Raw genomic sequence first — 27,313 nt, forward strand, 5'->3', positions numbered from 1 at the left:
GGGTTGCCCACATCAGCTTCTCAGGTAAAAATAATCCCTCGTTAAAAAATAATCTCTCATTAAAAAAATAATCCCTCGTAAAAAGAAATGATTCTCTTCATAAAAACAATCACTTTTTACTGATGATACGAGGCTCTAAGTGAGCTTAATTAATCTGAATTAAAACCACAAACCCCCCCCCCTCAGCAACAAAGCCACCTCCCATTACAGCATGGAAAAATGGAATGACATCCCCATTGTCACACGGGGGGAGTCCCAACACCAACTGCGAGGGAAGGAGAAGAGCTCTCCCAAAGCCCTAAACCTCCCAAACGTCCATCCCTGCATTCCTCACAAACCCACAGGGCTTCCATGGGAGTGCAAAGCTGCAGGCAACAGCCCCAAGCTGCACACAACTGGCAGCTCCTGAGCGGGATTAAAGTGTGCCAGACAGGAGGAGCTCATTTGTATTCCTCAAACATCTCTCCCTCTCACCAGAAAGATTACAAAAAAAAAGAAAAAAAAATCATCCCAGTTTCTAAGAAACAGATGGGATCTGTGAACTCTGAAGGCACGGGGGGGGGAAAAAAGGCACCAAATCCCACTCCAAGCCCATCCCCAGTGGGGAATCCTGCAGTTGTCACAGCCTGTGCTTCTTTCAGGCTCCACTTCCCTCCCTGCCATGGCACACGGAGCTGAATTCCAAGGTGCAGAGCTGAAAGCTCCTGCCTGTCCAGGGCACTCTCTCCTGAGTCAAGCTCACAGGAAAGCAAAAGCAGCCAAGGGGTTGAACACTGGTGGGGAGGCAAAAAAAAAAAAATCCCAGAAAAAACAGGCCAAGAAAAGAGGCACCACTTCCTGCCGCTTCTGGGAAGACCTAGTCAAGACTTGAAGGTGATTTAGACACTTTATCCAGCCAAGTTTTACACACGTGTCCTGAAAACCCATCCCAGGCAGCCAATGACGGAACATGAAGAGAGGTGAATAATTTCATTCTAGTTTTTAAGATTTTCGCCTTTATCCAGCCAGGTTTAACACACGTGCCCTGAAAACCCATCCCAGGCAGCCAATGATGGTATATGAAGCAAGGTGAATAATTTCATTTTAGTTTTGAAGATTTTCGCCTTTATCCAGCCAGGTTTAACACACGTGCCCTGAAAACCCATTCCAGGCAGCCAATGATGGTATATGAAGCAAGGTGAATAATTTCATTTTAGTTTTGAAGATTTTTTTTTTTTAATCCATCCAGCAGCAGAGCTGGAGGAGCCAACTTTCACACCTGCCCCGAGGAAAACATCATGGACATTTTGCACTGATGGAAGAGGCCGGGAGAGACTCAGAACATCAGAGAGATCCTCTGGCTCTTCCCTTCTGTGTCATCTCTAAGGCCTGGAACTTGGGCGTGAGAGCACTGGACACAGAAAACAAGATTTTGGGGATTTGGGGGATTTTTCACAAGGGCATACAGTCACAGGACAAGGAGGGTGGCCTTAAGCTGAAGGAGGACAGGTTTAAATGAGCAATTAGGAAGAAATTCTTTATTATAAAGGTGGTGAGGCCCTGGCTCAGCTTCCCCATCCCTGGAAGTGTCCAAGGCCGGGCTGGACAGGGCTTGGAACAACCTGGGACAGAGGAAACTGCCTTGCCCATGGCAGGGAAGGGAACAAGATGATCTTTAAGGTCCCTTCCAACCCAAAAAAGAAAAGCACTTTAAAGCAGCTCTTCAAACAAAAGAACTCCTCCCCCTCAGTGGGAAAGCAGCGCTGCAGATCGCCAGCACTAAATGGAAAAAAGAGGCACGAAGAGCTGTTCCATCAAAAGACAACAGGGGTTGATTTCTCCTGAAATAAACCGGATTTATCCCTCTCCCTGGATGCCTGGAAGAATCTGGGTCCGCCACATCTGCGCTGTCAGAGCTGCTGCCACTCCAGCACTGTGGGCTCCGACCCGAGCCGCGCTCCAGCACGTGTGGGGCTGTTTCCATCCCTCCCTCCTGCACAGGGAGGGGCTGCAGACAACGGGACAGGACAGACAGAGAAAAGGGAGCCCTCAGCTGCTCCTTAAAATAATCACGGATGCCGAGAGGGAAGGATGGGACAGGAGGCACAGGGATGGCACAGGGATGGCCCAGGAGCAAGGGGCAGGATCCCCAGCAGCTCTGGGGAAGGAAAAGAAGGGAAAGGGAAAAAAAAAAAATCTCCTGACTGACTGACTCAAAATCAAGCCAGGCTGGACTGCAGAGCTCTCAGAGGACTCCAGTGATTTCACCTTGCAGCACGGCTGAGGATGTGACAGGCAGCATTAAACACCTCTCCACACCCCTCCAACACCTCCTGCACCACCCCAGGCACAGCCACACAGCTCCTGAGCCCCCGGGCCCCTCACAGGAGCCTGCTCTCCCACCCAAAGGGTCAAAAAACCCCCCTGAGCACACACAGAAACACACAACACCTCCGAGGTCTGCACAGCTGCTTCCCCCTGTGCTCTCCGGCCAGGGACATCAAGGGTTTGGCAGATCCTCCCCCCCAGGACGATGGAATTGGGGAAAAAAAATGCCACCCAGCAGTGCTGGGATGCTGGAGCAGAGCAGAGCCCAGCACAGAGGCTGCACAACCCCCTGCAGGCTCAGCCTAATGGACTTAGAGGGGTTTAAAAGCTCGGGAAGAGGAGCTCACCCCAGGGAATGCCCAGCACTGCTGCCAGCCCCACTTTTCTCAGCAAAAACCCTGCCCTGAATGGAAGGTACAAACACAGCAGCAGCTGGGAGCTGGTGAGGCAAAGAGATTTGGGGTGAAACAGGGCCAAGGCTGGTTTTGGGGGGTGGAAAAAGGACCAAGGCTGGTTTGGGGGTGGAAAAAGGACCAAGGCTGGTTTTGGGGGGTGGAAAAAGGACCAAGGCTGGTTTTGGGGGTGGAAAAAGGACCAAGGCTGGTTTTGGGGGGTGGAAAAAGGACCAAGGCTGGTTTGGGGGGTGGAAAAAGGACCAAGGCTGGTTTTGGGGGGTGGAAAAAGGACCAAGGCTGGTTTGGGGGGTGGAAAAAGGACCAAGGCTGGTTTTGGGGGTGGAAAAAGGACCAAGGCTGGTTTTGGGGGGTGGAAAAAGGACCAAGGCTGGTTTGGGGGGTGGAAAAAGGACCAAGGCTGGTTTTGGGGTGGAAAAAGGACCAAGGGCAGCTGGAGAGAGGAGAGACAGGGCAGGAGTGGCAGTGTCATTATCCCAGTCACAGGCAGCAAGGATTCCCACTCCCAGAATAACATGAGGACATTTTCACTGCGTTTCTAGAGAACGAAACATTTCTCTGGGGCAGAAGAACTGCCGCCAGGAAGAGAAAGAACAGCAGGGCCAGGGCAGTGTGCAGGGCTGGCCCCAGGGCACAGTTCCTCTTTCACCTCTGGGTGCAAAGAGAAACAAAAGCGTGGCCGGTGCCTGTGGAACAATGCAGGGCTGTGTACACACAGCCAGGGCCCGGGCAGACCCTGCAGCTCTGTGCTCGCTGCTCCTGGATGCAGAACACTTGGTTTTGTAATTCCAGCTCGGCCACAAGTCCCTGCCCGGCCACTGCTGTCACCTCCTCCTGTCTCTGCTTCCCTCCTCCTCCTCCTCCTCTCAGCATTCCGACTCCAGACCAGCACAGGGCTAACCCTGATAATGGAAAATAAACGCACCCAGCCAGGGAGAACAGGATCTAATATGGTGGCTTTAAACAGCACCCCACACCCTCAGCCTGTCTAAACCCGGCTTTAAGCTGAGACTATCACAGAGTCTGATCTCCGCTCTCGGTCACACTCAGATCAAAACCCAAGAGGTGAGGAATCACTCCTGACTGGAATAACCTCCTTCCCAGCAAGGTGGTGATCTTCGGGATGACCGGGGAGACCTGCTGTCACCTCCCTGACTGCTGCTGGGCAGCCCAAACCCTGCCAGGCTGCCCAGGGAGCTCTTTAATCGCAGGGTCAGCAATTAGGGAGCCCACGGGAGGCTCCCCTTCATCTCCTGAACTTCCCAAGGCACACAGGCTGCCCTCCCCAGCCTCCCCTCCCCGTGCCATCAGCACAAGGGCAGCCCCAGTTCAAAAGGCTGCTGCCTTCCAAGCCACGGGGCCAGAAAAAGCTGTAATTTCTCTCACTGTAATTTCTCCCCGTGATTATACCAGTGGTTGACTGAGTCAGGAGAGAGAGAGGCAGTGTCAGCAAGAGATTTCACCCAAGGCCGGCAGATAGCAGAGGAGAGGCTCCAATTGTGTGTGGGAGCTCTCCCTGGGACATTAAACAGGCTCAGGGATCTGAGGGCCAGTAAATACACAGAGCTTAACTTCTCCATCCCCTCCTTCTGCAGGGCTGGGAGCACACAGAGGCAATGCTCAGACCGGGCCGAGTTTTTCCACTGATTTTTGATGGGGATTTCACCCATCACAGCGAATCAGCAGCAAAACCACGGACAGGCTCGGAGAGGCCACCCCGAAAAAGAATTCCTAGCAGGGATTTTTTCCTCCTTTACCAGCTCCAGGGTTCTATCCTGGGGTGTTAACCCCAAAATCCTAGCAGGGATTTTTCCTCCTTTACCAGCTCCAGGGTTCTATCCTGGGGTGTTAACCCCAAAATCCTAGCAGGGATTTTTTTCCTCCTTTACCAGCTCCAGGGTTCTATCCTGGGGTGTTAACCCCAAAAAAGAGGTTCGGAAATAGGTGTGTCCCGTGCAGAGCCACGTGCTGGGTTTTGATGATCCTTCCAGCTCAGGATGGTTTGTGAGCCTGTGAAAAATGTCATTTTTAGCTCACCAAAGTTTACCAGCCTCAGACAAAGTCCTTTCCCAAACCTCTGGGAGGACTGCTCTCCTTCCATGGAATACAGGGGAGGTTTATGGAAGCAACCAGAACAGGTTGGAGCACATCTAACACTCCTCTCTCCTTCAAAACCCTCTGTGGAGCATTCTGGAATTCTCCTTTCAACTTAATGCCCAAACACTGCACTCTGACATTTCAAAAGGGCAAGAATCCAAGTTGGTTTTTTTCTGGTTTTGTTTTTTTTTTTCCCCCAGAGCAATGTTATCCTAAAAACCCCCAGGGAGGGCTGCTCAGCTGACATCCCCACACCAATATTGTTTTAAGGTGGGGGACAGAGAAAAAAAAGGACTTGTGCAAATTGTCACTGCGGAAAAACAAAGACATCACAACACGTCATTTCGGGCAAAACCGACTGTCTGTTCCTCCATGAGCAAAGTCAGCTGGAGCCCTGCCTTTGGCAGTGCACAGGGGAGAGACAGAAGGATCATAGCTGGAATTCCTGCTCGGATGGCCTCGGGGCAGCCAGCAGAAAAAGGAATCAGCCCAAACTCCTGAGTGCAGCAACACAGGGAGGGCTCAGGAGAGCAAAGGATTGAGAGACAAGAGGGCAGGTTTGCATCCTCACCCCCAGCCCCTGCTCCCTGGTGGGCTGGGAAGCCCTGGATTAGAGTTAGAGCTGCTTCCCACCGGGCTAAATCCCCCCTGGTGCCACAAAAAACCCACAACTGTTCAATCTGACAGCAGCACCCATCTGATTCCCCCTCCCTGATTCCCAGGGATGAATTTAAGGAACAAGCAATGAGGACAGGGCTTGGAAACAACAGGTTACACTCCTGTGCTTCCCTTGGAGCCCTGGATTAGAGTTAGAGCTGCTTCCCACCAAGATAAATACCCCCTGGTGCCACAAAAACCCCACAACTGTTCAATCTGACAGCAGCACCCATCTGATTCCCCCTCCCTGATTCCCAGGGATGAATTTAGAGGGGAAAAAGCAAAGGAGGACTCCAAAGCAAGGGAGTGCTTCCCTTGGATGTGCCTGCCAGGAGAACTAAAGGGGCAACACTGAATTTGATCTGAGCTGACAATGAGGTTCACCAAAGCAGATGCTCCAGGTGAATTCCTGGCAGTGCAGATCGATCACCAAAAAGGCAGAATTTCAGCCCCGATTTTTATAAACCAAGCAGTGGAAACCTCTCCAAGGCTCTGGGTTCAATTTCACTGAAAACTGCATGGAAAAATAAATATTTCCCTAAAGTGATTGTAAAGTAAACAGCCCTAAAGTGCCCTCCTGCACAAAAATGTGAAACAAATGGAAGCGTGAAGCTGAGGAAGCTGTTGGTGTGCCCACAGTGAGGGCTGAGCATGAAGCACAGAAACAGATGGAGTGAAGGTATTTGTAAATAAATCACACAAAGTTTGCTTAAAGCGCTCATGAGGATATTGGGTGGTTTTCCCCCCCCACAAATCTCACGTCCAAAAAGAGGTGTTTTTTCCTAAAGAAGATGGAAGAAGAGGCACAGCTGGATACAAGCCCAAGGGAGGAGCAGATTCCCTTTGCAAAAAGCCCAACATTTAAAACACACAAGGAGATAAGAGTGTCATTTTCAGGCTGCAGTTTGAGATATCCTGGATCCAGCTCACTAAATATTGCCCTGATTATCACAAGAGAGCCAAAAACAAAAAAAAAATAAATGCTGCCAAGCACCACAACTCCCACCTGCTCCGGGAAAACCCAAGGGCCACCCACCAAGAGAGTGCTCACCGGGGCTGCACTGTGGAAAAAACTCTCTGCAAATGTTGTAATTTTGCTGAGAGAAACAGCTGAGCTGACACGGGGGCAGAGGCTGCAAAGCTTTGAAGTCTCCTCTGGATCATTCCTCCTGCTCTCCACTGCTCCAGCTGCTGCCGCAGTCGTAGAGAGGTTTATTTTTTTGGTGCTGTTCAGAGGTGATTTTGCGTTTTGGTGTCTCAATGTGAGATACTCAGGATGGTCAGGTTTAATCACCCAAGTGGTTTGCTCAAGGTCATAATCCAGATTATGCTCATTTTTCACAGCTGTAAAAGGAGAAACTGTAACATGGGGTGTTCTCCTCCCACCTCCCTAACTCAGAGTAAGTGTTCTCTCACTGTTAGTGAGGTATTCAGCTACTACAGCCATAAAGGCAATAAATATTTACACACATAAAGGAGAAATTCCTGCTTCAGAATTCCTTTATGTGTGTAAATATTTATTGCCCTTTTTTTCTTTTTTTTTTTTGGAGCAACTCTTTACTTTGGTTCCCTAATTTTGGCCCTGCAGAGGTAAAATTAGGCAACCAAAGTAAAGGGCTACACCAAAAAAACAATTTGCCAAACCAATTTCTACTTTCAGAAAGAGCCACTGAGGGGAATGGTGCTGCTGAAAGGTCACGTGCAGATGACAGAGAATGTTATTTTGATCTAATTCAACTTAACAAGGAAGAACAAAAGGATAATTCGAGTGTGAACCAGGTGTACTCCTAACAAAGGAACAACCAACCACACCAAGTCAATGAACTGAGGCTGAAAATAAATTAAAAAAAAAATTTCAGTGCTACTGATTTGAATTGACAGCAAAGATTTGAAGGAGAACTGGATGTTGGTGGTGTGCACAAAGGGACCATCCACAGCCACATGCCCTGAGTGGGCGAGACACAAACCTCACACTCTGAAGTGATCATCTGATGAAAAATAATTTCCCGGGTTATTTTAGGATTACTTCTTTGAAGCATCAGCCCAAGACCTACTTCCTTCCAGCCCAATTCCAGTCCACCCAGCAGACCAGGGATCAAGGACTGCTCACAACCAAGAGCTGTGGGAGATGAGGATGTTCCAGTCCTGGCAGAGCTTGGTTTGAACTGAGGAGAGTTCAGCTGGTTCCTGGCTGTGCCTAAGATCTCTTTATACCCATGAACTGGACAACAGTCACTAAAACCTGCTCTGAAGCAGCTGCTTTTGTTCCTCTGTACCTGAACTCCCCTCCTGCAGCACCTGAGAGTACACGAAAGCCTGTGAGCTGCTCAGATTTTGGAGCACTTCACACCTTTGGCCCTCATTCCCACAAGCAGCAGAAGAGCCTGGCACAACGTGGAAGATTTTTACACCTGCTCAGCTGCCCTGCAACAGAGGGGTTTGGTTTTTTTTCCCTCTGGCCCAAACAAGGTTACAGGGTTATGATTGGCTTGTGGAGTTTTAAGATCCTGTGGCTGACACAAGCAAGGACAGAGAGCCTGGAAGTCATCCCTGAGGCATTTTAGAGGCAGAAGGGAACACCAGGAGTGTCTAATCCTGCTGCCAGCACAACAGTCAGTCTGTCTGTCTGTCTTTTTTATTTCGAGGCATTTTCACTTTGCAATCCCTCCCTTTCTCCAAAGGAGGAGATGAGCACAAACTGAGCTACTCCAACAAAAATCCTGGTGGCTGAAGGGAAGAAAGTGGCCCAGTTTCCAAAGACACACCAAACACTGGCACCAGGCTTCTGGGTGTGAGAAATACAACAGACCTCTCGCCAGGGACAAAGGGACCAAGGCACAGGAATGTGAGGGATCTGCTCCAGCAGGAGTAAACCCAAAAACCTGCTGAAGTCACACCGCCAGCAAGGGAAGACAAATGAAATGAGTGACAACTGTGAGATGGGGAAATCCTGAGGTCCTGCTTTTCCACCCCAATTCCCACAAACCTTTCCCGGCAGCCAGAACAGACCCAGGTGACTCCCACAGCTCCTGCTCTGTTCTGGGGAAAGAGAAAAGCCCAGCTCGGCTGGAAGAGGAAAGCAAACACTTACTGATCATGGTGGTGCCCCCAGCCAGGGCAGCCTTGGTCCCTTGGAAGAAATCATCAGCAGATGTCATGCCCTGCTCGGGCATCTGGAAGCGGGTGTGGACGTCGATGCCGCCGGGGATCACCATCCTGCCGTGGGCCTCGATGGTCTTCACTCCCCCCGGCACGATCAGGTTCTCCCCGATTTGCCTGGGGAGAGAGGTTTGGAGGAGCAGGTCAGGCAGCCCCAAGTGAGCAGGCTGTAAACAAACACCCCTGTGCTACTTAGCCTGGCTGCTGCTGCTGCCTTTTTCCACACAGAGCAGGGCACGGGATCAGCTCAGGGTGTTTTATTCTTCCTGCGGCAGCAGCTGCACGATGCTGAGTGAAACGTGCAATTCCTGCGGCACTTTGGGGCGACATTAAAGGGAGGAAAAGCAGGAGCCTCTCTGGAAGGGACTGTGCAGGTCACTGCACCAAACACAGCTTTACTGTGGGCTGCACTTTTTTTAAGCAGCAGCTCAACACTTGCCCCCAGCTCTCCAACAGCAGTTGGGATGTTCCCATCGGTTTGGGAGCACTGGAAGAATTTTTGCTTCTATATTTTCTACCTTCCTCTCGTGTGTAAGTGTTACAGAGTCCCCACACGAACATAAATTCAAGCAGATCTTGGTTACCAAATTCCTGGTGAGACCCTCAGAGGTCTCTCCAGTCCAGCCCTTCACAGACCTATTTTTAGCAGTGCAGTAGTGGATGCAATTAATTAGCTGTCTCTGGCCGGCTCCTTTAACTTTTAACCTTGATTAAGAAAGCACATGTGCTGGCTGTTCAGCCAGAACAGGAAAATTCCTTGTTTGTAACCTCTTGTCCGTTTTTTCCTAGGAGTCATTTTCCTAAGAAATCTGTAACACATTTAACGTGCCAGGAACACATCTGAGGCCTGAAAACACAGAAATAGGCCTGAACCTCTCCCACTACAGGGCCCTTTTTTTTTTTTTCCTTCACTTTAGGGGGGAGTTGGAGTGATCCTTGCATCACAGACCCCGAGAAATCAGCACTCCAAGAGACTTCCAGAGGTCACCTAAGTCCAGCCTCCAAGCCTAAAAGAGATTTAACTGCGTTTAGGAGGCTGAACTCTGGATTCAAAATGTCTGAAGTCATAACTCAGGGAAACTTTACAGCACAGATAACTTCAAACACATGTGTCATCTCAGCAAGGGGCTGCTCACGTGGCTAAAATGAAGCACATGTAAGTACCTCCTTGGAGCCAGCAGGGTTTGGGCCCACTTGTTTATTTATGCAGCACCCTCCTTTTAAAGCCCCTTCATTAAACACCGGGCCAGACGTGGAAATACTCAATTTTTTTCACTGCAGTTTCACAGAGCTCGCCGAGATTAAGCCATTCCCAGCCAAGCTGCACTTCTGTACATCCCCAACCCCCACCACGAGGCTTCACTTACTTTATCAACCCATCCTCCATGTAAATGTCTGCATAGAAGGACTGGTCGTCATTAACTATTTTACCACCTTTGATCAAAAGACGATCGCTCTGCAACAAAAGAAGCACAACACGAGACACGGTTATTCACTTGGAGACCTGACAGGCTGCAGTGTCACTCCGGAGATGAAAGAGGAGGGAAGGCAACAACCTCTGCATTATTCACCAGCGCACATCAAAAAAACACCAGTCAGCTGCTGCACTTTCAACTGGAAAGATAAAAAAAAAAACATGCTTTATTTTCATCTTGCCAGGCCTTTCATCGCTGATGATCAAAAATAAAAAAAAAATTAAAAAATCAGAATGAGGAAGAAAAAAGAGGTGGGTTCCAGTGGTCTTGTCTACTCTGGCAGCTTCACTCCTACCTGAAGCCTGAAGCCACCATCACCTGCAGCAGCAGCGCTAAAAAACACTTGGAGGGATGTGCTGGAACCACATCTCTCTTATTTTTTTTTTTTTTTCCCCTGCCTCGGTTGTACGCAAAAAATTTCCTTCGTGCACCCACACAGTGGAGTCACTGCTTGGCTCAACGTTGAGTCAACTGCTGTCAGGGAAATGGCCCAAAAGTCTGTTGCCAGGGGTTACACAACACAAACAAACTCCCCTGGTCCAATTCGGTGACGTTTGGGGGCAGTGGATCCAGAGCACCGCTGCAGAACCAGATGGAAAAACGTGCACTGAGCAAACCAGGGTGAAGGCGAGGACGGACGAAGCGGTCATTAGGATTTCCTCAAATTAGAAGACAGTTGGGCAGGAACAGGAAGGTAATTATAAAAAGGCAGTGTGATTTTATCCCAGCCCAGGTTACAGCTCGCTTCTGCAAGATTATAGATCAAAAACAAATGTTGGCTTTTTTTTGGGTTGTGGTTTTTTTGTTGTTGTTGTTGTTGTTGTTGTTGTTGCAGTAGTGGTAAACCAGAGTGAAACCCACTGCAGAGCTCCTGACTGGGAGGGAGAGTTAAAAGTGGCTGCTACATCCCCCTGGTTCCTCCGTTCCCCGCATCACAGATGCATTTTTACAGCAGATGAACATTTAAAGCAAAGCACACAGATGCTGCGAGTGTTTGGTTCAAACCACACCTCTGGCACTTGTACTTACTCTGATTCTTTTTCCCCCCTCCTCACAAAATCACCTTTGGAAGAGAACAAAGTGACCCCAGCACAGCCAAAGGCCGGGGAAATCAAAAGCTGGACTTTTAACTCAGAGGTGCCATGGACTTACAGAAAAATATATGTAAGAACTTACAGAAAAACACAAATAAAACAGTGACAGGGCTCAGGGCCCTGATTTTGAGGTGCCAACCAGAACAGGAGGAACAATCAGGCATTTTCCCAAATCCCTCATAATAAAGCTGAAGAGTTGGAGCACCCAAATCTCCACTGACACGGCTCTTTTCACACGGAAAGGGCTCCGCGAACTGCATCAGATACTGATTTACACCATTACATCCACCTTTAACAACTAGGAGACTGTAAATCCATCTGCCTCCTTCTCTCCTTCTCCTTCCTCCTCCTGCTGCAATGGAGAGTTCCCCCGGATAACGCCACCAATTCCAAACACAAAGAAACCCCCAAAATTTAAATTTAGGAGCTGCTGCAAACGCCAATGAGCCGGAGTGAATTAACGAGTGGGGTGTGAAAAACCCACTTGTCTTTCAACACCAGCCTCTCCAGCAAAGTGTCCTACATGTTTACCATTTCCAGAAAGACTGCAGTGTCGATGCCCACCTCCGGTGCAGGCTCCTCGTGCCATTAAAATGGGAAAACCTGGCCAGGGATGTCACCAAGAGCCCAAATCCTCACACACTGGGCATCAATTAGGGCAGGAGAAGGGAAAAAAACCCAGATGTAAAGCGGCCACAAAACCGCAGCCTGGAGCATTTTAATGATGCTTCTGGCAGTAACCAGGGCTGCTGCTGGGGCTCTTGAGAGGGCTCCGAGCTCAGGACGAATCCTCCTCCTCATCTAAACCGCCCTGGAGACAAAAGCACACGCAGCTCGCATCCCTGCCAGGGCCTGCCACCAAATCTGTGTCTATTCAGCAGCAAAATCAGGGCAGCCACACATCCATTATCCTCCTTTCCCCAGCGTTAGCCTCGGTTGATAATCCCAGGTTTGCACAGCAGCAAACAGGAGTAGGATCTGATTTTTTTTTTTTTTGATTTTTTTTCCCCCCCTACCCCTTTGCAGGAGGATTGGGCGCACAGAACATAAATCAGAGCGTTCAGCCAGAAGAAAAATGCGTCATGCTCCTCCTGGCCCGTGACAGGGATCCAGCAGGAACCTCCATCGCCCTTTAAAACAGAGGCAGCTTTTTAAACTCTTTACCATTGGGCTTCTCGGAGGGAAACCGACTCCCCTTCGCAGAGAGAAAAACAAAAAATTATTTTTAAAAAAAAAAGGATGCTCTATTTATCAATAACCGTTTTTGTACGTCCCCCTGCCTTCCTTAAGCGCTGCAAGAGAGAGATTCCTGCCCAAACCCGACACGTCAAAGCCCCGTTTCAGAGCTGCTTTTCCTGCCCCCGAGGATGAGGAAGGAGGACGGGGAAGGGTGTGTCCGTGGGGAAGGTGAGGAACCGCAGCCAAGGATGAAAAACTCCTGTATCCAAAAAAAAAAAAAAAAAAAATAAAATAAAATAAGCGGCTTCAGCAGCCCGTTAGTCGAGGATATCTTACGTAACCAAAAGTTGGTACCCTTGGATCTGCAATACCTGCCCTAAATCGGCTCCCACAACAAGGAGACCGAGGGAGGCGTTTATATAACGGCTCCTTCCCCGCTCCCCCAGGATGGCACCGAAACCTGCGCCTTGCCAGAAGCTTCCCGACGAGGAAAAGGCGACCCTGGAAAACCCCCCCAGCGCCAGCCCGGGCGGGGATTGGGGGTCTCCAGTTGATCCCCCCCTTCTCCCGGAGCCGCCCTTCGCCGGGCTGGGGCGGGCGGGGATGGAGCCCCGGGGCTGGGAGAGCCCCACAGGGCACAGACCGAGGGCTGGGACCCCTCCCCGGCACAGACCGAGGGCAGGGACCCCTCCCCGGTACAGACCGAGGGCTGGGACCCCTCCCCGGCACAGACCGAGGGCAGGGACCCCTCCCCGGCACAGACCGAGGGCTGGGACCCCTCCCCGGGCACAGCCCGGGTTAGGGACCCCTCCCCGGTACAGACCGAGGGCAGGGAGCCCTCCCCGGGCACAGCCCCGGGTTAGGGACCCCTCCCCGGGCACAGACCGAGGGCAGGGAGCCCTCCCCGGCACAGACCGAGGGCAGGGACCCCTCCCCGGTACAGACCGAGGGCTGGGACCCCTCCCCGGCACAGACCGAGGGCTGGGACCCCTCCCCGGCACAGACCGAGGGCTGGGACCCCTCCCCGGGCACAGCCCGGGTTAGGGACCCCTCCCCAGTACAGACCGAGGGCAGGGAGCCCTCCCCGGGCACAGCCCCGGGTTAGGGACCCCTCCCCGGGCACAGACCGAGGGCTGGGACCCCTCCCCGGCACAGACCGAGGGCTGGGACCCCTCCCCAGGCACAGCCCGAGGGCAGGGAGCCCTCCCCGGGCACAGCCCCGTTTAGGGACCCCTCCCCGGGCACAGCCCGAGCCGCGCTCGGGGGTCCCCGATGCTCCGCCGGGGCCGGCGCTGCCGCCGCGGGGCGATGCCGCCGAATCCGCCCCCGGGCCGGGGCTCGGCTCAGCCGACCGCGGCCCCCCCGGCGCTGCAGCACAGGAAGCGCCGCATTATCCGTGATCCCATTATCCTGCCCCAGCCCCGCATCGCTCCGGCACACAAAGGGCTCCATCCCCGCGCACCCCTCCCCCTTCCCCTGCGCTCCACTCACCGTGATCCGCGGAATGTTTTTCTTCCCCTGATAAGACATCTTGGGAGATCTCAACCCCCGATGGATTTATTCAGTGATGTTTTATAAATATATATATAATTTTTTTTCTTTTTTAAAGAGAAGCGCGGCGGCTGCTGCACCGCTATTGTCTCCCGCGCAGCAACCGCTCCGCGACCTCCCCTTCACCAGTACGTAGATGGGGAAGGGAGGGAAGGGGGGGAAAAAAAAAAAAAAAAAAAAAAAAAAGGACAAAAAATAAATCCCCCGAGGCCAAATCACTGCGATCCCAGGGAAGGGGAGCGGGGGGAGCGCGGCGCGGCGCGGCGCGGGAGGCGATCCGGGCTCTCCGCAATGGCAGGAAGGGGAGAAGCAGCCAGCCCCGAGTGTCTCCCTTTCTTCCCTGCGCCCGGAGTCCGGCCCAGCCCGGCCCAGCCCCGGTAAAACCCAGCCCAGCCAAGCCCGGCCCAGCCCTGCCCAGCCAAGCCCGGCCCAGCCTTGAACGGCGACGGAGCGAGAGCTGCGCATGCGCTTCCAGCCGCCACCGGACCCCGCCCACCCGGCGTGCCGCGCCATTGGCTGAGCGCCCGTGGATATGCAAATCAACGCCGGCCTTCGCCCAATGGGAGAGCGGGGGACGCGCCGGTATGCAAATGAGGGGTGGGAGGGGCCGCGCGGTCCCGGCGGAGGCGCGCGGGAGCGGGGATGCGGACCGGGGGCCGCCGGGATTGACCGGGATCTATCGGGATCTGTCGGGATCTCTCGGGATACATGGACCGGAACCCATCGGGATACGCCAGGCACCGCCCGTCCGGCCCCCCCGCTCCCACCGAAACGCTTCCCGGGGGCCCCGGCTTAGCGAATCTGCGGCGCTGGGCGGGGCAGCCGCGGGGCTCTGCCGGAGGAGCCCTTCGGGGGATGCGAGCACCTCGTTTTAATCCCCGCCGGGGCTGCGGGGTCCCCCGGGAGGAACGGGAATGATCCCTCCATCCCTGGGGCTGCGGACACCCCCGTGCATCCCCCGCCGGGGCTGCACCCCCGTGTAGGAGCAGGAACGACCCCGCCATTCCCGGGTGTGCGGACACCCAATGAATGCCCCGCCGGGGCTGCAGCCCATCCCGGGAGGAGCGGGACCGATCCCCCATTCCCGGGGCTGCGGACACCCCCATTCCCGATCCCCCATTCCCCCCCATCCGAGCCCCCGCATGAGAAGAGCAGAGGATGCCCGGTGGGGAACTCGCTGCTTTGGATCTTCTTTGTCCTACCCCACCCTTCCTGACTCTCCCAATTACCAAATTGGGGTGGGCTGGGGAGAAATGAAGATTTGAAGCCGCTCCCGAGCCTTTGTTTTCCCAGTCTTTCGTCTCCCACACCTCGCCCAGAAAATCCAACCCGGATCCAACCCCCGCAGACACCTGTGGTCACTGACCTGAAGCTTTAGTGCCAGGCAAATGTGTGCTCAGAGCTACGCACCCGGGCGTGCCGCTCCTCTCCGGTCCCTCGGGCCATTCCTGACTACTGCAGTGCTGCCAACTCCGTGCTCCGTGTTTCAGTCACACTTGGAATCAAATTTCTCAATCCCTGAACTCCATAAGCTGGTACTTCAAGGAAAGAAATGCGTTAAATGGCATAAATATCTCCTGGTTTTTGACAGGGCGCTCGTCCCAGTGCAGGGAGGTGGGATCCGTGGCCAGGCAGGTTTCTCTGACATCAGGAAGGTACAACACGTTTTTTTGGAGAACTCAAGGCCACAAACTCACTTCTGCTTGAACGTTATCACTGATAATTAACGATCCAAGACTTACCTTCTTCCCTCACTCGTGATGAATTTCACATCACACAAACTCCAGCTTTGCCTGCCACGAAATTGTGATCTCTGCATACCCAAACTCGCTGTGCACAGCCAGTAAGAAATGAAACCTTTGGTCTAGGAGAGCAATAAATCATTATAAAGACAACATCTGTTCAAACAGACTCCTATCCGGGCCTTTTATGTTCATTTCTTCACAGGGAGCTCTAAGGAAAACAGTGAAGGAGTTTTTCCTGGGTATAGGTTGGATGTCACACAACACTTAAAGAGCTGAACGTGTCAATCGGTTAATATCCAATTAGCAACAGATGAAAATATGGCTCATTATGACAGTGGCAAAACGATTAATTTGTCAGCCTGTGGGGTTTATTTTGATTCAATGATTAGAATAGACAACCCTGAGTGAGTTATCCTGAGCCTCTGATGTGTGCCTGAAGAAGTTTTGAAACCTAAGCATATTTTCGCTCAGAACATGGCAGCGAGAATCTACATCAGGTCGCTAAATTTAGACAGTGCTACTGGTCCTTCTTTTTTTTTTTTTTTTCCCTCTCTCTCTTTGATGCTCGTTTTCCTCCTCAGTTTCATATCTGAATGGTTCCATGCCCTTTTTTTTTTGGCAGGTAGGAGAGTACCAGGGAGGAATCCCGCACTGCCCAAGGTTGGGAGCTGGCACCCAGGCCTTGGGCAGTGGATCAGCGACACGCCCGGAGCTCACCTCAGCTCCCCAAACGCACCCCTTTCATTTTTTAATTATTATTTTTTAAAAGGGCTTCCTACTGCACAAAATTCAGAGCAGCAGTTCTTGAAGGTTGAGTGTCCCAGAATCAAATATTCCATAACTTGGATCCAGCAGTGACTATGGTCAGAAAGCAATAACCAATCTTCAGGTGACACTGAGCTTGTCTTTCTCATCACCTTGTTGCAAGAACCTGAGTAGTACAGAATGAAATAAATGCAGAGATTAAAGGGCTGGAAAACCACAGCTGTTGAAGATGCAACGTCTCCTCAGCACCAAATTCTTAAAACTTCCATGATTTAGGACCAGAACTGAGCTCCCAAGTGTGTCCCGTAGCTCCATCACACCACACCAAGATGCCCCAATTTTCTTTGCTTTTAACAATGAGCTAAAAAGTTGTCGAAATACGTAATTTTAAAATTATTGTAGCTGCAAACTGGCTTGTTTAGCCTTGCTAAACAGTGGTGAGGAATGGAAATTGCCTGTTGAATAATCTCACGTGAGGGGAGATGATCAGGAGGGGAGGAGAAGAGCTCATGGACAATGTTGGGATGAGAACAAGCGGGGAACGACCTGGAATTACTGAGGTGCATTTCTGGGTTGGTTCTGATGGAGAAATCCGGTCCTGTGGAAGATGTCCTTGCCCATGGCAGGGGGTTGGGACTGGATGACCTTTAAGGTTCTTTCCAACCCCAAACCATTCCATGATTCTGGAATCATGGAAACTGCTAAATCTCTAGTTTCTGCACAAATTCCCCCACGAGTTAAATGAAGAAAAATAACTATTTATGAAAGGTCAGGGGCAGGAGTTGGGTCCTTTGTTACAAGGAGAGAATTGAACTTCCTCCTTAAATTCTGGCAGGGCTGGACCCAGGGCCCTGCAGCAGTGCCAGGATATTCTGGGAAGTGATGATGGGATTTCTGGATAATGCTGATGCACTTTGTCTTCCACAGCTCCATTAATGCACACAGGGGGCTGCACACGTTGAAATTAGAGGTAATTAATGAGCACTGCCTAATCAATGCTAATAAAGGGAAGGACAAGAATGTCCCTGACCCATCCTCAGGCTTCAGATATTTGGGGGAATTTTGGCCAGGATCATCCTCAGCCCTTCCTGCCCAGCTGCTGCAGCACTCCTCGTGAGGCACTTGGCAGCAAAAAAACTTATTTCACGTTAAAGGAAAGTATCTATGTCTAAATTTATATCCTGCAAAGGTCTAGAGGGAAAAATGGCACAGGAACATGAGAATCTCTGTGCAGTGTTAATCTATGCTAAAATAATCAAAATAAATCTACGCTGAAATAAACCAGCACAGGCATCCGTGGAAATCAATTTACATCAGCTCTGAATCTTAACTCACAGATTCTGTGAGCTACCAGAAAGCACTTGGAAAAGAATTTTATTCTCACTGTGGAATTACTGGATGGTTGGGAAAAGAAATGTTAAAAGGAGTTTCTTCCTCTGTGGAATTTTGGTGTAATGGCGACAAAGCCCACGGAATTTCTGCAACACCCAAATTGCTTCTACTCCTACTGAATACTTAAAGGTGTGTCCACAGTGGCGTTTTGCCATGAAATTAAAAAAAAAAAAAAAACCCTGCAAATGGAAATAGCCATTTTAAAACTGGATGAAAGATCAGAGATGGATTTAAATAAACTGGGCCAAAAGAGCTCTCAGGACTTCACCCATCAGGCCCTTAATTTTCTGTCATGATCCTGCCAGTGCCAATTGTTGCATCAGACTCTCAATGGTTTGGAAGGAGTTTTCCATTATCCAGGAACCTCCTGCATCCTGGGAGGCGTAGGGAGGATCAAATCCAGGCTGATACCTGGCAGGAGGAGTTACATCTGTCCTTCCCAAAAGAAGATAGGAGAACTGTCCTTTATTAATCACTGGAAATTAAATTACTGACGGGAGTTGTACTTGACAACGAGCATCTCTTGTTTTATTATCTTACAGGAGAAAATTAAAATTAAAAGTAATGGAATAGAAATGACCATGGGGGTCAAATATGTTACTATGAGCAGGTAGAAATTGTACAACCTCCCAGAGAAACAATTTGATTCGTTGGGTTTGGGTTGGTTTTTTTTTGTTGTTTTGGTTTTGGTGTGGTTTGTTGGGGTTTTTTTTCGTACAGACTATCAGGTTTTATGAGGGTAAGATGCACTCTCTAGCCACACAAACAGGTCAATCAAAATGTACATTCGATCTGCAAATTAAAATTAACCTTCCCATTGATTTTCTTTCTTTTTATATCCAGAGGACCCTTCAGCAGGCTCAAAAATAGCATTTTAAGCAGGCTGTGAGTGTTTCTTAGGGGAAACGTCCTGAACACCACGATGTGAACTGTCCTCAAACAATCCCAGCAGAGTTAATTCCCCACTGTGCACCCGGGAACGAGCCAGGCTCTCTTCAGGGTTCTAGACAGGGTTTGCTCTGTCAGGGGTTGGACAATCCACAGAAAAAACTGTGCTATTCTCTCCAAAGCACTCACAGTCACATCCTGCCCTGGCCTGCACTACAGCTAAATGCAGAATTTCTGGAACAGAGGCATGGGACATTCAGGGCTCGCTGTCCCTGTCCCTCCCTTTCATCCCCTGGCACCTCCAGGGCCATGGGAGCTGTGGGTAGGGGTTAAGAAACGGCTGGTTTTAGTGATTATACACTTTTTATATCATTATAATCCCTTCTCCTTCCCCTAAAAACCTGCAGGGCAAAGTATCAGGCTCTCAGCCACTTGCTGACCCTGCGTGTGCCAGCTGGCTTTGCCTTCCTCTGAGGTGCGGGATGATCGTGACTCAGGGGAAAAAAAAAAAAGAAAAAGGAGTTTTGACCTCTGTTCTCCCAGCCTGAGGTTCATTCCTGCTCTCTGGGAGGAGATCACAGAACGGGGCACTGATAATCACACAGAAGTGCAAAGAGGTTTGGGGTTTTGGTGGTTTTCTGCTCCCTAATGCGGGTGTTTATAAAGCTAAGAGGACGCATGTCCCCAGCTCCACCTGAACTTTGTTGCCAACGTCATTTCCCAACTTTACAACAACAGCCCAGGAGATACACCCAGATCTGATGTGCCACGGGACAGATGGGTGATGCAGGGAGTCAGACACGGCCCTGCAGGTAAAAAAAAAAACCCTCAGACAAACCCTAAATGACTGCTCAGCACCTGCTGAAACCAGCTGGGGCCCGCTGAATGATGTCCAGGGTGGTGGCACGAGGGTGGCACACCAAACTGCCACCCCCCCATGTGCCACTAATCGCATTCATCCCTGGAGATAAAACCTCTGCCAGCTCCAAGCTGAGCAGGGACATCTGCCTCCAAGAGTTGAAATTTTCCCACCAAATCTTTCGCCCAAATATAATACGTTGGCACCGAATCAAAACCCCTTGCATGAAAGTGCGGCACGAGTAAATTCTGCATGGAAAACCGCCCCACGAGACACCCAGTGGGAGTATGGAGCAGCAGCTGTGCAGAATGATGGCTTTGAGAAGAAGTTAAGAGGACTTTTTGCATTTTTTTCTCCTCACGGTTGGGGTTTTTTTCCCCCTCAAACCATCCTGACCCATTGGAAGAACACGCAAGCCGTCCTCCCTTATGATTATTTTGCCGGCAAATGATTGTAGGGACAAGGCTAGAAAAATTGCAGGCATTGTCACAAATTAAACTCAGGACTGCGTTTCCAGCTGTCTGGAACAGCTCCTTTGTTTTTAGACAACAGTTCCATTAATGTTCCAGAGTCTGTGATTATTTGAGCTCTCAACAACATCCTGTTATTCATTATTTCTCTCCAGGAATGAACAACCACGATCCTGAGAGCTTTGAGGTTTTAGGAAGAAGTCCAGTCATGTCACAAGCTTCATGACAGTGTTTGGCCAGCGAGTCCTCTCCTATCAATTCTAAAATAAAAGCGTTTTCCTGCCGTCTGTTTGTTCACTGTCGTTATTTGTTACAATTGGCTCTGTTGGGTTAGGCCAGCAGTTTACACACACGGTGCTCTGGGCTTCCCAAAGGGCCAGGAGCTGTTTTAAGAGAGGGAAAAAAAAAAAAAAAAGGAATGTAAAGGTGCACAGGGGAAACCCCTGAAGCACTGGAGTGACAACAAGATGGCAAATGAAGGAGAGATCCAGGATTCCAGGTCTTGTGCTGGCGTTGGAGGGTCTGAGCAGCTCCCCAGGCTCCCTCTGCAGACCAGATTAAAGCCCTTGTGATCTCTCCTGCAGTTAAACCTTGCTTTTCTCCACAGATGTCCCCTAAAACACTGTCTCTGTCCCAAAAATGTCAACAGGTGAGAAAGACGGAAGGAACAGCAATTGCAGAGATGGGAAATCTGGGAAGTACTCTAGGAGAAATGACCCAGCTCACGCAAGCAATGGCCAAAGCTTTTGAAACCTCAGATGAACGCCCCTCTCTCAAGCCTGGTCATGTAAGGAAAAGGGGAATACTACCTGGAAAAGGGGAATATTGGCTGGAAAAGGGGAATATTGGCTGGAAAAGGGGAATATTGGCTGGAAAAGGGGAATATTGGCTGGAAAAGGGGGATATTGGCTGGAATGCCCTTCCAGCAGTCCCTGCTCTGGGACCAGGAACCTTCTGCACTGACTACAAAGCAGAGCTGATGGGCAACGGAGCTGGGGAAGGGTTTGGGGCACCAGGAGGGTCTGAGGGAGCTGGGAAAGCCCCAGGAGAGGCTCAGGGAGCTGGGAAAGGGGCTGAGCCTGGAGAAAAGGAGGCTCAGGGGGGCCCTGGTGGCTCTGCACAACTCCCTGCCAGGAGAGGACAGCCGGGGGGGATTTGGGATCTCATCCCAGGGAACAGGGACAGGAGGAGAGGGAACGGCCTCAGGCTGGGCCAGGGGAGGCTCAGGGTGGACAGCAGCAGGAATTTCCCCATGGAAAGGGTGCTCAAGCCTTGGAATGAGCTGCCAAGGGAAGTTTGGATCCCCTGGAGGTGTCCAAGGAACTCCTGGAGGTGACACTCAGGGCTCTGGGCTGAGGACAAGGTGGGGATTTGGCACAGGTCAGACCTGATGGTCTGGGAGAGCTTTTCCAACCTGGATCAACCCGTGGGTAAATCAATCCCACTGCAGAAAATGACCTTGCAGGTGTCCAGCAGCTCCCGAGAGCCAGGCCAGGGCCCTGTTGCCTCATTTCAGGAATCCCACGGCTGAGGACGAGGCTCTTGGCACATCCCAGTGTCGGGGTCAGGCCTCGGGGCACCCAGCAGAGCTCAGCCCCAGCAGCTCCAGAGACAGGGACAGCCCAAAGAGGGCAGAGGAGAAACTTCAGCTGGGAAACACCAGCACAGGCAGTTCTCCAGGGGCTGGCAGCTGGAAGCAGCAGAGCTTGGCTCCGAGCTGAGCTGCAGACCTGTTGAATTGGCCACCAGAGACAAAACTGCAAATGCTGCTGGAGCCTTCCTGGTGCCTCCAGAGCTGATCTTAACCCTGAATTATGAGGCAGCAGAGCCCAGGGGCAGCCCATGATAGATGGCTACAGAATTTCCCAGGCAGGACAGACACAGAGAGGTTTGATTGCCCTTATCTTGCCCCACAGAGCAATATATTGCAATTTAATGAGGAATAATTACATCCCCTTCTTTATCCTCTTGACAGTTGCGACCTCAGAGAAAAAATTATAAAAAATCGCTTGTCCACGTTGCTTTGTTAACCATTTCAAGGGGGATTAAGACAAGATCTTTCTGTAAGTGACAGAAAGGATGACTGAGTTTTAAATCCATAAAGCCAATTTTACTTGCTGAGGGTTTAACCATTGATTCGAGCCATGGGTGCAGCCAGCTGGAAAAACCGAAGCTCAGGCATTCCTGCAATAAATTCCCAATCCATAGCATGACATTTATCCCAGGAGACTGCACTTACCCCAGTGCTCACCACCCCTCAAACACCATCCTTTGGCATCAGTGTCAGGTAAAGCTAATGAGGAACAACTCAAAGGTTTTGTACTATCCCCTTATTTCATCCCCTCGGTTAACATTTAGACAATAATCGTTAAAAATAGAACCCAAAAAAAAATATTGTTAATGTTCTCAGTGGATTCTGATTTTGCACAATGTTGTACTTGAATTTTTTATTATGCTGGTACCAATTAATCAGAAAATAATTGATCTTTTCAGAGTTAATGTATAGCCTGCTTATACTTATGCCCCACAGGACATCAAGTTGTCCAAAATCAGCTCTTGAAATGTCATGAATTGCAGAACCTTTGACTCCCCAAGATGAAAAAGCCCTTTATTCTTGAAATGCACCTTGATCCATCCAACAAGACTAATTAATCATGGACAGTTACTCCATTAGTAGGCACTCCAGCATGATCAGAGCAAACCTCAGGCACCTGTAGTGGCAATTTTTTTGTTGTTGATGTTGTTTGGGTTTGGGAAACCAGGTTTGGAGCAGCACATTCCTCCTGCTGCTCACTGGGGCTGGTGTGTGGGAGTTCTGAAAATCTGTGAGCTCTTTGCAAGAGCAGTGGTTCACACGTGGGATTAGGGCTGGATGGAGGCCTCGGGTCACTGCAGCAGGGGCTGGTTTGGGCAGGATGAGCCCCGAGTTTATATTTTATAACTAACACATTTCATTCATTTATATTCTTGCATTACCTCCAGTTATACTTCACGTTTCTGAAAGCTGGAAAAAGTGGTGGACAAGCCCCTATTCTGAATTCCAGGCAGACTTCTGCCCAGCATAGACAACCCAGATCAGAATTAAAAAGCAGAAGGCACCTCCTGGGAACAGCTTCCAGAAGAAAGGGCTGCGCTACACCCACCGCTCAGAGAAACTCCTGCGCTACGCCAGGAGTTCAGCAGGCTGCTGGTGGGCGCTTCATTCATTCATTCCTGCTCTTCCAGCCTCTGCCAGCATTGTCAGAGGTGTGCACCGAGTATTCCCTGCCTCGCGGCTGAGTAAAGCTGCTTTAAATCGAGCTGTGGAGGGGAGGAGATGGGCACGGGCAGGCACATCTACGGGTTCAGTGGGTTTTGCCTCTGGAAGAGGATGGGCTTTTAATCACACCCTGACAAATCCAGAAAATGAGAAGTATTCTGTGGCAGTCTTAAAAATCCTGGGAGGAGTTCTGGGTTTGCTACGAGGATGCCACATGCCTGTGAAAGTCCCAGATCTTCCCCGAGTCAAAAAAAAAAATCCCCACTGTAGCCATCAGCCCTGCTGGAAACGGGCATTGAAATGCAGCTCCCCGGGTCACTCCTGTCCTTCCCCGGGAGCAGGGGCAGGAATCCCCCCTAGGAGAAGCCTGCAGGGATTCGATCCCGGTAGGTGGAGGCTCATTGATGCTCTTTCGCTCACAATCGCGTTTGTGTTCCGTGAGCTGCATTCCCTGCCTGGGTGGGGCATTTTCCTACCTCCGTGCTGGGGGAATCGCTTCAGAAACAAACAAACAAAAAAAAATAACCCAAAAAGTGGCTGTTTCTCCCCAGACAGGAGGGCAGGGCGGGGCGTTTGTGGGTGCGGGGTGGGGGGGGGGGGGTCTTCTTTCTTCTTGTGCCCCCCTCTCGCACCCCTGCAGGGAGCACAGGGGCAGCGTTCGAGCTCTGCGAGAGATGCTGCTGCTGCTGCTCAGGGATGCCACACGCATGCAGGGGACATAAAACCCGGCGGCTGCAGGTGGAGAGGATCCGTCCTCTCCGCAGCGTGCTCGAGTTCACCCCCCACTACGTATAAATATATATATAAATATATCTCTCCATAGATGCACCCACCTTGTCATTCAGGTTCTGCAGCGCCTCCTTCCCCGTGGCACTCCTGATCTCCACCTTTCTCCCGAATTCAACAGATGGTTCCCTTCCCTTCCCGCTCTGCTTGGAATGGACGGACGGAGCATCCGGACCCAGGTGGGCAACGTCCTTCTGCTTGGCCACCACTTTGTTACATCCGCGGCCCACCGAGAGCGAGTCGAAGTCGATGGTCTTGTTCTCCAGGGAGCCTTCCACCGGGCAGAACATGCCACAGAATTTCTGCCGGGGCTTGGGACTGCCCGAGCCCAGGTTTTTGAAGAAGGCTGGCACTTCTTCCTCCTCGCCCTGCCGCCCGTTCTGCTTCCTCTCGGCCATGGCTGGGGTGGGCTCCCTGCGGAGGGGGGAGAACAACAGCGGTGAGCAGGAGGATCCTGCACGCACACCACACACACACGGAGAGGAGAGGTGGGGGGGGAAAAAAAAGGGAAAGCGATAGGAAAGGGACGGATCTGGGTCCTAGAGATCCGGCAACATCAACTGCAAAGGGCTGTGGCCGGCAGGTCCCCTGCCCCCATCGGCACCACGAGCCTGTGGCTCGCTGGATCTCTGATGCAGCGCAAAGTTGAGGCAAAGGATGGGGCAGATCCTGCTGCAAAAAAGGGAGGAGGCTTCAAGTTCCCAGCATCCAGATGGGGAGGGAGGGAAAAGGAGAGAGAGAGAGAGTGGAGGAAAAAAAAAAAAAAAAAGAAAAAAAAAAAGCTCACTCTGCAGCAGAAACTGAGGACTGCTCCGGAAGTGATGCGAGCGGTGAACTGGCAAATGGACTCGATCAGGTTGGAGCAGCAGCCCCCATCACACCCACCCTCTCCCCCTCCCCTTCCCCGGCGTGCGGATCTCGCCGTTCCAGCAGCCTGACGGGCACCGGGCACCTCCTCCCGCCCGGCCCGGCCGCTCCCCTTGCCCGGGCAGGGCAGGGCAGGGCAGAGAGGGGCTCTGCCTCTGTCCCTCCCTTCCTCCCACCAGCCTCCCCCAGCCCAGCAATGGTGGAGAGCTCCGGGAATGCCATTGTTCCTCGCCTTTCCCTGGCTGCGGCGCGGAGCCGCGGGGCGGGAGCAGCTGGATCCCAGCGGGGTCACCGGGGCTGCGGAGCCCGGCGCTGACTCAGCTGCCCGGGCTGCGGGTGTCGCCGGTGCAGCCCCTGGTCGGGGGGGACAAATGGGCTGATGGATGGCACTGGGGAGAGGAGGAGAAAGACGGACAGATGGGAGAGGGCTGTGGGAACCGGGGGAGAGAGGAAAACGAGCTGGCGAGCGGGACTTACCTCCGGGAGCCGAAATTAGTGACCTTGCGAGTCAATTAAGCCTCTGCAGTGCCAGGAGACCCCGGTCCCTCCCTGCGGGAGATCGGGGGAGGCAGCCAAAGGCGGCTACGGCTGAGGGCAGGTTCGTAGAGGAGGAGACAGAGCAGCGCCGTGAGCTCCTGCCCGTGGTGACAGTGACGGTGACCCTGCCCCGGGGCCGGGGGGAGCGGGGGGACACGGGGCAGAGGGGAGATGGGGGCAAAGGGTCGGACGGGAGCAGAGGGATGATGGGGAGCAAAGGAGAGATGGGGTAGAGAGGAGATGGGGGCAGGGGGAGGTGGGCAAAGGGCAGATGGAAGGCAAAGGGAAGATGGGAGGCAAAGGGTATCTGGGGGCAGAGACGAGATGGGGGCTAAGGGGCAACGGGGGATGGAGAGCAGACGGGGGCAGAGCGAGGCTGGGGGGCAGAGCGGAGACAGAGGGCGAGGAGAGGGGCGGCACAGAGGAGATGGGGGAGAGAGGAAGATGAGGAAGAGGGAAGATGGGGAAGAGGGAGAGGGGAGGAGGTCAAGGCAGACGCCCGGCCACCGGCGCTGTCCCTTCAGCACCACCCGCGCCCGGCTCGGGGCGGGTCCGGGCCCGCCGGGCTCTCGCTGCCCCTTCTCGGCCGGCCTCCAGCCCAGCTCCTGCTCCGCGTGTCCGGCATCCTCCGGGATTTATTCCCCGGGGTTTGTACCTCAAAGAGCCGCTGCAGAGCCGGCTGGGTGGAGGGAGGGCTGGGGTCATTCCTAAGGGGCTGCTTCAGGCAGGGTCCCCCCGACCCTGGGACACCCCGGGGACGTGGGAGCAGAGCCGGCCTGGTCACAAAGGTGAGAAGAGCAGCACACAATAGGTCGAACGTGGCTGTCTCCACCTGGTAATACGTTTTTCATGTGTGATTTGGGGCCCTCGGGATAATCCATGTGCAATATTTGTGCGGGCCAAACCCAATGGCCAGGCTACTTATTCCCATGCATTATTCATTGGGTAGGCATCTTTGCACATGCATACATTAATTGTTAATTGAGAGGCATCTGTGTCCAAATGGCTACCGAGCACCTTTGCAAGATTCAAAAAAAAACAACCCAAACCAAACCCAAACCATACCAAACCAAATGAACAAAAAAAAAAAAAAAACAAAAAACACTGAAAGAAATAAAATGTGTTTAAAATTAATAATCCTAGAGCCATCTCTCCCTGCAAACCACGCCCAAATCAAGGCATTTGTATCCAAAAGGTGGAAAACCACCAAAGCCAAGGTCACAACCGAGCAAAGCCTGGTAATAAATGCACAGCACAGTGATAAAAGACTCCCGACTAAAAGGAAAAAAAAAAAATAATAATAAGCCTGCAGCTTGGCCCTGAAGGATGGGGATGATGTGCTCTGGTAACTAATGAAGGAGGGAGGGATCCAAAGCCAGGGGCTCTCCAGGGAAACAGCCCCAGCTCCTTCCCCTCCTGGGATCGTCCCCAGCAGGGTCACAGCCGTGCTGATCTCAGGTGCGTGGCTGGGGCCTGGAGCCCCAGATGGTCTCTCAGGTACGCACAAGTGCTGTTTTATTCAGGGTTTATAAATATTAATTGCCACAGCGCTGCTGATCAGGCAGCACCGGAGCTGCGGCGAGGGCGGGAAGGGGAAAGCCTTGGGGTGGTTGTGTTGACACGTTCCGCAGTTTGCTGAGATGAGGGCAGTGGATTTCAGGGACAGCCTGGAATCCAGCTCGTTCATCCCTTGGCACAGCCCTGGAGATGATCAGATGGCCACAGGCTCCGTGCAGGGCTGGGAAGGATCTGCCAGGAAAGCTCTGCAGGGATCCAGACAGGAACGAAATCCTGCAGGGATCCAGACAGGAAC

The 27,313-nt window shown here is 51.9% G+C and overlaps 1 protein-coding gene across 3 annotated transcripts in view; it reads right to left on the reverse strand.

Annotated features, from left to right (window-relative positions):
- The window catches only part of DPYSL2 (dihydropyrimidinase like 2), a 57,484-nt gene extending 32,975 nt beyond the window's left edge, over positions 1–24,509 (reverse strand). Inside the window, exons 1-3 of one of the 3 annotated variants that reach the window (XM_066206258.1) lie at positions 24,144–24,509; positions 10,001–10,089; positions 8,566–8,750 (exon numbers count right to left, since the gene is read on the reverse strand). In XM_066206258.1, coding sequence (XP_066062355.1) covers positions 8,566–8,750; positions 10,001–10,089; positions 24,144–24,494 — 625 coding nt within the window. In that variant the 5' untranslated portion in view covers positions 24,495–24,509. Of the gene's footprint in view, positions 1–8,565; positions 8,751–10,000; positions 10,090–10,189; positions 11,778–13,872; positions 14,293–24,143 lie in introns of those variants that run through there. The other 2 variants (XM_066206259.1, XM_066206260.1) reach the window with 2 other exon arrangements.
- Positions 24,510–27,313: the final 2,804 nt, after the last annotated feature.

The sequence above is a fragment of the Chamaea fasciata genome, unplaced genomic scaffold (assembly GCF_029207755.1).
Source record: "Chamaea fasciata isolate MVZ Bird 193981 ecotype frontalis unplaced genomic scaffold, bChaFas1.0.hap1 SCAF_30, whole genome shotgun sequence".
Taxonomy (NCBI): domain Eukaryota; kingdom Metazoa; phylum Chordata; class Aves; order Passeriformes; family Sylviidae; genus Chamaea; species Chamaea fasciata.